This window comes from Trichechus manatus, unplaced genomic scaffold (assembly GCF_000243295.1).
Source record: "Trichechus manatus latirostris isolate Lorelei unplaced genomic scaffold, TriManLat1.0 scaffold00027, whole genome shotgun sequence".
NCBI lineage: Eukaryota > Metazoa > Chordata > Mammalia > Sirenia > Trichechidae > Trichechus > Trichechus manatus.
In genome coordinates, this window is record NW_004443963.1 from 21,442,191 (window position 1) to 21,453,391 (window position 11,201).

An 11,201-nucleotide genomic window follows, 5' to 3' on the forward strand; every position below is an offset into this window, starting at 1 on the left:
GACACAGTCTTGCCATCCTTGCTTCTAAGGAGCATTTTGGCTGTACTTCTAAGACAGATTTGTTCGTTCTTCTGGCAGTCCATGGTATATTCAGTATTATTCACCAACACCACAATTTAAAGACATCAACTCTTCTTTGGTCTTCCTTATTCACTGAGTGTACACTTAACCTGCTCCAAAATATATACCTGTCTTAGCCATCTAGTGCCACTGTAACAGAAATACCACAAGCAGATGGCCTCAACAAAGAGAAGTTTATTCTGTCACAGTCTAGTAGGCTACAAGTCCAAATTCAGGGCATCAGCTCCAGGAGAAGGCTTTCTCTCTCTGTCTGCTCTGGAGGAAGGTCCTTGTGATGCATCAGTCTTCCTTTGGGCACCTCAACACAGGAACCTCAGGCCCAAAGGACACGCTCTGCTCCCGGCACTACTTTCTTGGTGGTATGAGGTCCCCCTGTGTCACTGCTCACTTCTCTCTTTTATATCTCAAAAGAGATTGGATTAAGACCCTATCTGATCTTGTAAACCTCATCAGTATAACCTCAACACAGTGATAGAATTTACAACATATAAGAAGATCACATAACCTCATCATAGTGATAGAGTTTACAACACATAAGAAAATCGTATCAGATTACACAATCATACAATACTGGGAATCATGACCCAGTCAAGTTGACAGAAATTTTGGGGGGACACAGTTCAACCGTTGACAATATCTCTGACTCAGGTATCATTTCTGCACTCCAAATCCATATGTTCAACTTCCTAGTCAAGATTTTCATCTGGATATCTCACAGGAAGTTCAAAATAAGCATGACCCCAACAGAACATATAATTTATCAGCCAGCCCTTCTTCCCTCTATTATTTCCTACCTCAGTTAACATATTTCTAATTAAGTCATTCCTTTCCTCCTCAACAACACTTTTGTTTAAGGAGATGGTAGAATTAAACACTTCTTACTACAGATTCACTGAACCTTATCAATAAGGTAGTTATAACTATACTAAAGTAAATGTTAAACAGACACTATATACACAGGTTTGTAGAACAACTTGTTGGACAATCTATGAGACTCTCATCAAAATCTAAGAAATAAAATGAGTTATAACATTTTAAAGAAAAAAATTTGTTGGCAAATATTTTTGGAATAAAGTATGCTGTAAGTTAAATCTGAGGCAGAAAGACTGTCATTCAACATATTTACAGAAGCTACCATAACCCTTTGCCTCTACTAAAAATTACTTCTGTGTAGAATTCCAGTGATGACTCTTCCTTTTCCAGTCCATTTTCTATACTGCATTTCCAATGATTTTTCTATGTCAATCTTTTCATATCACTCCATTATTTGTACTTCTTTTAATGGCTTTTCTTTATTATTAGGAAAAAGATCAGTTTTTTTTTTATTCCTAACACATCATTTGACTACTGCTAACCTTTCCAGTCTCATCTGTCATCTTGAGTCATTTTCTCTCTCATTCTTTCTATTCCAGCTTCTCAGGTTTTTTTGTTTTGTTATTCTCTCCACCTTATGGCCTTTGCAAATACTCTTCATTCTTCCTAAAATACTCTATCCCTTCACCTCTTTATCAAGGTATATATTCTTCAAATTTGGTTAAAACATATGTCATAAGTGGCCCTTTTCCCTGACCTGGAAGAAAGAGCAGATCCATTTGATATTCCCCTTATATGGCATGCTATGCATTGCATAGCAATTATGTTTGATTTATTTATTTTATTAAGTTTGGTCTTCTCCACTAATTATAGTCTCCACAAGATGACATAAAAAAAGTGTCTGACTTAGCGTTATAGCCCAAAGCCACACAACAAAATGTGACAAGAAATAAAAATACTGTCATGATCATGATGATGGTGAAACCTACAACACTAAAACATTTTCAGCACTTACACTATGCCACATACTATTCAAAACACCATTAAAAAAAAAAATCTGTTGCCATAGAGTAGATTCTGACTCTCGGCAACACCACGTTTCAGAATAGAACTACACTCTGTAGGGCATTCAATAGCTGTGATTTTATGGAAGTAGATCACCAGAGTTTTCTTCCACAGCACTGCTGGGTGAATTCAACTTTTAGGTTAGTAGCCAACAGCAAACTGTTTGGGCCACTCAGGGACCTATTCTAAGCACAAAACATAGATAAGTTATGCAATTCTAACAAAACTGAGTAGCTACTATTTTTTCATTTTACAGATAAAAAACCTCACAGAAATATTAAGAAATTTTCCTAGATTGACACAGTTAGGAAATATCATTTCTAAACAGACACTGTGATGCAAGAGTATTTGCAATTAACCATTTATTTAATTAACAAAATAATTAATACATTAATTAACTCATTTCCCTTCATATTTCCACCTACTGCTCTAGTTTTTAACACCACTCATTGAAGTTCAAAATTGGGAAGATATGTCTCATTGTTTCATAATATCCTTTAAGTAATCAGTTAATATGGTCTGTGTATTTCACCTACATTTTTAAAAATATGTCCTTCTTCAATAACCTAGGCATTCTTCAAGTCCACATCAGTAACAGGATCTGCTGCAGCCGTTCCCTGACTCTGGTCTTGTCCAACTTACGCATCTTCCACGTAACCCGAGAAGAACTTCCCTGATTACCAACCTCCTAGCAATCTCTGTATCTTTGGCACTCACTCCTCTGGATTTTAATTGTTTGTCAAGGATTTGATTCTCTCACTATATTGTAAGTTCCCTAAGGAGTGAGGCCGTTTATCCCAATCTTACCACGAGAATAGAACATACTCACAGGTGTTTAACAATATTAATCAAATGAAGAAATACATTCAGATACAGAGATAAATAAATTTTGGATCACACCTTATTTTTATGATTCTCTTGCTTCTATATCTTCTTTAAACTTTCTTTAGCAAGAATTAACACAGAACAAAATCATGAAGATACAAATAGAGGCAATGTTGGCTCCAAAACATTTGCAGATTTCCACCTCCCATTATGAGAATCTAGGAATAAGCAGTGATTTAGAGCATTCTACAATGCCTGCTACATAACACACACTCAATATACAATTTTCCACGTTAATTTATATAGTAGAGATTACTTGTTTGTTTCGTCTTATTATTACTTCCTCTCTATGTAATATATATAAAATACTTGATTGAGGGTGAAAATTCAACAACCATTTAACACGCTAAAGAAACTAGTTATACAATTGGAAAAAAATATATATTTTATTTAAAAAATAATGTGAGCGTCATTGTCAATTATTCAGTATCGTGTGTTGAGGAAAGAGACAATTCCAAAAACTAACACCAAATAAAATATTGTTTAAATGCATCCTTCAGCAGCATTCCATGAGAATCAATAGATATGAATTCTCTGAAATAAAATGTTGTCTGAGATCAGTGGAGACGTTATTCTTAAAAATTCTTCTCTAATGCCAGTACATCTACAATGTCCAGGACACTCAGTACTAATACCACCTCAGAAGAAAAACAAAACAAAAACAGGTGATACAGAAGATTACATTACATAGAAAAAGCTTCTTAGAGTATTTTCATAATGTTCTGGAGAATTGTTTTCATTAAGGGACACAAGGACATTAATTAATAAACATCAACAACACAATTGGTAGAAGAGAAATGATAATCAAAGAATGCTATTTTTCTTCTCTAGAATTTTTTTTAGAGCTTCTTTGACATCTTTGTTTCTCAGAGAGTAAATCAAAGGATTCAACATAGCAGTGACTAGGGTGTAACATAAAGAGGCCACTTTACTCAGCTCAGGATATCTGTCAGGAGTGAGATACATAAAAAAGACAGCACCATACAGCACACTCACGACTCCCAGGTGAGAGCTGCAAGTGGAGAAGGCCTTCTTACGTCCGTCACTAGAGCGAATCTTGAGAACTGTAGACACAATATACATGTAAGAAACAATAATGACTATGATGGTAGGCAAGATGATGCTGCTGGGAAAAGAAAAAGACACCATTTTATAGATAAAGGGATCAGAACATGAAATCCTATAAAGTGGGCGAGCATCACAGTAGAAATGGTCAATGACCCGAGAAACACAAAAGGATAAGGTGAATGTCATGCTAGTCTGAAGAACTGAACTCATGCAGTCACAGAAATAGGAACGAGCCATCAACTGAGTGCAGAGAAGTGTTGACATCTGAACAGAGTAGAGGAGTAGATTGCAGATGGCAATGAAGCGGTCATAAGCCATGGCTGCCAGGAGAAATCCCTCAGTCACAATAAGGAGGACATAGAGAAAGAGCTGAGTCACACAGCCTGCAAAGGAGATGGACTTGCTCTCCGACCAGAAGTTGATCATAGCCTTGGGCGCAATCACAGATGAACAGAAGAGATCAATGGAGAGGTTGTCTAGGAAGAAATACATTGGTGTGTTCAGCTGGGGATCAGTCATGATAATGGCCATCAGCCCAATGTTCCCTAGAAGGATCATGGTATATACAAGCAGAAGTAGCAGGAAGAGGAGAATATGCAGCTCTGGGCGGACGCTGAAGCCTACAAGAATGAAGTCAGTCACTTCTGAATGATTGTTTGTTTGGCTGTCACCCGTGGCAGAGACCTGCTGAGAGGCACAAGGCAAAATAAAGAAATGAGCTCTTCTTGGCTTTAATCCTAGTGTTACAAAATTCCATACAGTGTTAGGTTTTAAAGTTTTTTGGAATTGCTGTTAATTTTAGTCTTATAGAAATACTATGACATAAATGGATGCCAGTTTCAACTGATGATGAATTCAAAGTTTAGTTTCATTTCCTAATTCTGGCAATTGGTAGAATTAAGTCATTTGTCTCTATTCTAGTGCAATGTCTTTCCACCACAATGCATTTCACATTTACAAGTACCACTTCTCTATGTATTTACCACTCACTATTTACACAATAACTTCAACATCATGAAACAGTTCTTGAAAGTGAGCACAAATAATTGATATTTGTAAACAATTTATATAGTCTCAGTTTGGAGATATTGGGGCTTCGTTAGTCTAAGTGAGGAACAATTCAATACAAATGAATATAAAGAATGTGACCGAATTTAAAAACAACCTAATAGATGCAGTTACTTTCTGTGGGTCATAGGTACTCTTGATTCTGATGAAAGTTACATACGCTTTAAGAGAAGAGTTGTGCACATCCAAACACAAAAATAGTTTTCCTGCCCTTACCAGAATTTCTCTTCTAGTTAGCTCCCGAAAGCCCTCTCAGAAAAAAATTTTCTGCAATTCCTGAGGCCAAGGTTCATAGTTCTTTGAGAAGAGGACTACACACAGTCTAGCTAGAGGAGATACTTTAGAAATGGACACTGAACAAAAGATACACATGGGGAATCTTTTGAGTGCTTTTTTATTTATCCTTAATATGCTTTTCATGGGCATCATTAATTCATTTACTACACAGCTCAATTAGACTTTGAACTATTTGTATTAACATTATGGTCTACCCTTTCTCTCACCTCAGACCTTTGTATGCATAATTCTCTCTAAGCAATAATTATAATACCAAACATTTTGCAGTATTTATTATATGCCAGACCCTTTTCTAAGTGTTTTTAGAGTAACTTATTGAATCTATACAATAATAATATAAGTCCTATAATATTCTCTGGTGTACAAATGAGGAAACTGAGGCACAAAGTTATGAAGAAGACTGTTGAAAGTCAACTGCTAACGTCAGAACCAGGATCTGAAGCTAGGAAAGCTCCAGAATCCTTGCTCTTATTCACTATACTATATCACCTTTTGATAAGGAGTGCATCCTGTTCCCTTACCTGACCTACTTCTACTTGTACTTTAGAAGTAAGCTAAAGTTTCACATCTTCAGAATGAACTGCTTAATTCTCCAATCTGCATCAAAACATCTTTGCACACATCATGCTTCCAAGATTATAGCCATTTTCAAAGTATTTCAGTATAACTTTCTACCATCCTTGACAATAATTCCCTTAAGATCAAAATTCAGTTTGGTTTCTGTATACTGTTCAGCATCAGCATAATGTTCTGTGTTTGATAAGTGGTAATTAATCAATACATATTTATTATACAGCTAAAAGTGGGATGATAACTGAGCACGAAGATTCAGAGAAAAACTTGAAGGCTCTATAATACTACTGTGGTTAGTATGAGGTTCAGTGTAAAGAGACCTAAGTTTCAATTTGCTTCTCTCACTTTCTGAGTTTGAATTTGGACTAGTTAGTTACTTATGCTCTCTATGTCATCCTCATATATAACACGGGGATAAAAAATAATATAATCCTCAAAGATTTCTTGGGGATATAAAATGAGATACTGTATGTAAATAACTTAGCATCATTTTTCGCAGAGTAAGTATTCAACAAGTGTTATTATTTTTATATTTTTTATACATTTCCTTGCTCAATCTCACAATTTGTATTAAAATAATTGGTGCTAATTAGGTTTATATCAATAATATATAAAGGCTTTTTTGGATTAACCATTTGAAGCTGAGGGAATTAATCAAAGAAAATGTTAAAAGTTTAGAAAGAAAAAAAAAACTGAAAGAAGTACAATATTTAGCCTAAGGGAGAAGATGACAGAAAAATGGCATTTTGTATGAATATTATTCAAGAATATATTAATGTTGAAAATAAAATATTTACCACCACATAAAAACAATTAAATAAGCAAATAATTTTATTATAAAGAACCAAAAATTTAATTAGATAATACTTAGTGTCTGGAGAGTTATGAGGTAGTTAAGCAGTGAAAACACAGCCTGTAATAGTCATGAAATATTATTATTAATAGGAAATGTTATTTATTTGCCTTAGGAGAAAAATACAGATTATTTTAATTTTTAAGATTTACTCCTAACAAACCAATTGAATGTTAATAGGTCTATGACTGAAAACATTTATATACTGAAAAGGTCATACTTCCAATAGCAGCCAACAAACAAGAAGTTCATTTGTGACTTATTATTTGTCAAAAAAAATTACATGTTAAAAGTTATTTACCTTGTATCATCAGGTAGTTTGTCAGATTAAAAATGAAGAATTCCAATATTTTCCTCTCGTTATAGTTTTAACTCTAGAAATCGTAAACATAAAGTTAATTTAATGACTATACTACAAGTACTGAAAATCAACGATTTGGGATAAAATTAACCTCTGCAAAAAATTCCCAAAGACATGGTCCTTATCCCAGTTTTAGATTCCTTTCATATAAGACTGGGATTTATTTTCCTTATTGCTCTATTTAAATTATTGTCCTTTCCTTTAGTAGTTTGTTCCATGAAAAATGCTATAGGTCTTTTTAGAAGAGAGACGAAGTGAATTTTCCAAATGATGCTCTGCCAGACTGAAATAATTCCAGAAATTATATTCTGTAGTCATGCTAAGTGAACCTGAGGAGCCAATCCACAGGATAGTCTCTCTCCTCCATTTGTGGATGCTTATATGCTTTCAAAGAAGGAGCAAAGATTGCCATGGATAAGTACGAACAGTAGAGGCACTGAGCCATCTGTAATCCCTGATAGTCTGCCAAAATATCTGCAGCAGTTATCTGTAATGGCTTTGATTTGGCATAGCAGTGTAACATTTTCAAATAATTGCAGCATTGAGGCTTCCCTCATCTTCTGGGAGATAGTCCCTCTGGGAGAGAAGAAAGATTAAGTCAGTTATTAAGACATTTAGGCCTAGGCTTCAGAGTCCATTAGGCTACAGATGCTCTAGATTAAAAGATAATAACAATAGAGTCTAGTAGGAGTCAAAGTAGATACAAAGAGTTGTGTGGATCTCTTGTTGTGTGGATCCTTTCGAAGGACCAAAGGAATCTTTCAATTTTGATTTCTTTACTGAAAAAGAAGCATTTTCAACGTATTATTTGAGAAAAGTTTGGGTAGGCAAAAGCAATAGTTATGAAATATTGTACTTCAAAATAAATTTTCTATCCATTTGATCTTAGCAATAATCCTAATGTCTTGAAATTTACCTGGTAGCGTACTTCAAACCTTCTTTAATGAAAGATCTGAACTTCATGTTCTTGCCTCTGTTGAAGTGCTGTAGTTGTTCATTAAGATTTACTATCAGGACACAGAGCCAACATGGCACTATAGACAGAAACACCATGCCGTCCCACCACAGCAAAGACCCGAAAATCTAAGTAAAACAGAGACAAATGTCAATCCTGGAACCCTAAGCATCAAATGAAGAGATTAAAAAACTCAGCCAAGCACCGAATGGAATAAGAAACTGATAGAGAACAGAGAGCGAGGAGAGATACATGCAGAGGTCCCCTATCAGCTAACACAGCACAAATTCACCATCTTGGACTTCTGTCAGAGAACGATGGACAGGAACTACAGGAAATCAGCTTCACAGAGCTCCCAGCAGGAAACAGAGCACCCGGTAATCAGCAAGATATGCCTTCCCACCACCCATCCTTCTCCCTCCTACTTGAACTCTGCTGTTTCACAGCTTGACTAGCCGGGTCCTTGCCACTTGATCTCCCCACCCACATCAGAGATCGGTGGACAGGAAGTATGGGAAAGCAGCTTCACAGAGCTCCCAGCAGGAGACAGAACAACCAGTAACCAGCGATATATGCTTCCCCCCCCATGCTTCTTCACCCGACTCGGCCTCCTCTGCTTCCTGTGGCCACAGTTTCTTGGCCGGGAAGCACTGGCTTCAGCCCTGTGCCACTTGTATTTGACCAGCCCACACTGGCAACTTCCTGAGTGTCATTTGTTTGTAGCTGGTGTTAATCTTTTCCTCTTTTGGTTTCTTCCACACCTCTCACCACCTTCCTCCTCCTTTCTCTCAAAGACCTTGCTCTGTGTGCCATCGTTGCTTCTTCTTGAAAGGCTGTGAAGCACTGCTTAACTGTGGAATGACTTCCTGGCCTGCACCACCAAGCTGGTGGGATCCGGGGGCTTTTTTTTTTGTTTGTTTTGATTGGGTTTGTTTTGCTTTGTTTATTTGTTTGTTTTCTTTTTCTTTTCTCAGCATGTACTTTTCTCAGCTGTACTGCGTGCCTTGGGAGCTACTTCCCCGGTCTGCACAGCTGCGTGGTGTGATCCCTGGGAGCAATTTTTTTCCTTTTTTTTTGTTTTGTTTTCTCTCTTTCTTCCTTTTTATCTTTCTTCATTACTCAGTTTCTTATCTCCCTATACTTACCTTCTCTTCATGTCTCCTGAATACCTGGCACTTTGTGACATCTTTACCACTTCTAGCCACGCTGTACTTTGTGGCATGGGAGCCATTTCTCTGGTCTTCACATTTGCACTGGTGGGATCCCTGGGGTCATTGCTTTTTTTGTTTTTATAATTTTTATTTATTTATTTTTCTTTTTCTCTTTTTCCTTTCTTTCTTTTTTTTTTTTCTTTTGTTTTTGCTTTTCTCCATTTTTCGGTTTCTCATCTCTCCACTCCAACAGCAAGCTCCCTTAGCACTTTTTCTTTGTTTTTGTCTTTGGCCCTGTTTCTCTCCTCTCTTGCTCCTTTTTCACATACCTATCTTACCTCCACACAACACAATCTTCCCCCTTCTTCCTGCCTACCTGCACCATGCACTGAACATCACACCCCTTAGCAGCACAGGCATGGCCTACTGGAAACTGCCCTGTCCTGATTCCCTGTCTACTCCATTGGCCGTAGTACTTTCCACAGACAACCCACCCCAGCAACTCCCCTTCAGCTGGACCTGTCTTGCTGCACCATAGCTGAGCAATTGGCCCTGCCCATTGGACAAGGAGGTGAAAAGTATCATGCCCACAGACGAGCATACAACAAAGAACGCACAGTCCACCTGCTCAGACATAACTAAAAGAAAAAAAAAAGCAGGACAAAACAAACAAAGCTACAATCAATAAACGAAGAAAATAACTACTGAATATCTTGAAGACAGCACAATATCAAAACATATAAAAAAACAGGAAAGGATGGTTCCAGTAGGCAACCAAAATAAAACACCAGACTTTCCAGTAGAAGAAAAGGCACTAGACCTAACTGATAGGGAATTCAAATCTCTAATATTCAGAATTATCCAAGAGTTGAAGCAAAAAGCAGACAAAAATGAGGAAAAAAATAGACAAATTCATGGAAAATACAAACAAAAAAATGGAAGAATTCAAGAAAATAATACAGGAACAAAATGCTAAAATAAATTCACAACAAGAAATCATACAAAAACAGCAATTAGAAACCCAAGAGATAAACAACAAGATTTCAGAAATGGACAGTGTCATAGAAGGGCTGAGGAGCAGGTTTGAAACGATGGAAGACAGGATCAGCAAAATTGAAGACAAACACTTGGATACTACTCTGAGGAAAAATCAGAAAAAAGAATGAAGAAAAATGAAGAAACCCTGAGAATTATGCGGGATACAATCAAAAGCAAAAATCTGCAAGTGATCGGAGTTCCAGAACAGGGGGAGAAAACAGAAAACACAGAGGATCATTGAAGAATTGCTGACAGAAATCTTCCCCAATATCATGAAAGATGAAAAGCTGACCACCCAAGAAGCTCAAAGAACCCCACATAAGATGGGCATATCACCAAGGCATATCATAATCACACTTGCTAAAACCAAAGACATAGAATACTGAGAGCATCTAGAGAAAAACAAAAAGTCACATAAAGAGGAGAAATAATAAGACTGAGCTCAGATTAATTGGCAGAAACCATGCAGGCAAGGAGGCAATGGGATGACATATATAAAACTTTGAAAGAAAATAGTTGCCAACCAAGAATAATATATCCTGCAAAACCCTCTCAAATATGATGGTGAAATTAGGTCATTTCCAGATAAACAGAAATTAAGGGACTATGTAAAAACCAAACCAAACTTACAAGAATTATTAAAGGGAGTCCTTTGAGTGGAGAACAAACAACATCAGACCATAGGCTGAATCTAGGACACAGGATTGTACCAGCTAGATACCAACCTAGGAAATGAGCTCTCAAGGACTATCCAAAACAAAAAGAATTACAATAAGGAACCAGAGAGGTTAATCTGTAAATGACAACAGCATCAGAACAATAAAAGAGGGAGTAAACAGTGTAAGTATAGAACCTTCTAATGGAGAGGAAGGCAAGGCAATACCAAGTAATAATAGACTGATTCAAACTTAGGAAGATAAGGGTAACTGTCAAGGTAACCGCAAAGTTAACAAAACTACTCATCAAAATAAAGAAGAAAAACATAAAGTCTCA

At 36.6% G+C, this 11,201-nt stretch overlaps 1 protein-coding gene across 1 annotated transcript; it reads right to left on the reverse strand.

The window, feature by feature from the left end:
- Window positions 1–3,648: 3,648 nt before the first annotated feature.
- On the reverse strand, window positions 3,649–9,250 carry LOC101355084 (olfactory receptor 9K2-like). The gene is made up of 2 exons (XM_023728922.1): window positions 9,212–9,250; window positions 3,649–4,701 (listed from the first exon to the last, which is right to left on the reverse strand). Exons 1-2 carry the CDS (start codon window positions 9,248–9,250, stop codon window positions 3,649–3,651), a joined length of 1,092 nt encoding a protein of 363 aa, XP_023584690.1.
- Between the last annotated feature and the right edge of the window lie 1,951 nt (window positions 9,251–11,201).

Bases quoted from the DNA above. Each gene is read 5' to 3' on its own strand.
- LOC101355084 (XM_023728922.1), bottom strand. From the start codon at position 9,250: ATGGCTCCCATGCCACAAAGTACAGCGTGGCTAGAAGTG. The intron at 4,702-9,211 runs GTAAAGATGTCA...TAAAATTAACAG, and splicing joins GTACAGCGTGGCTAGAAGTG to CAATTCCAAAAAACTTTAAA.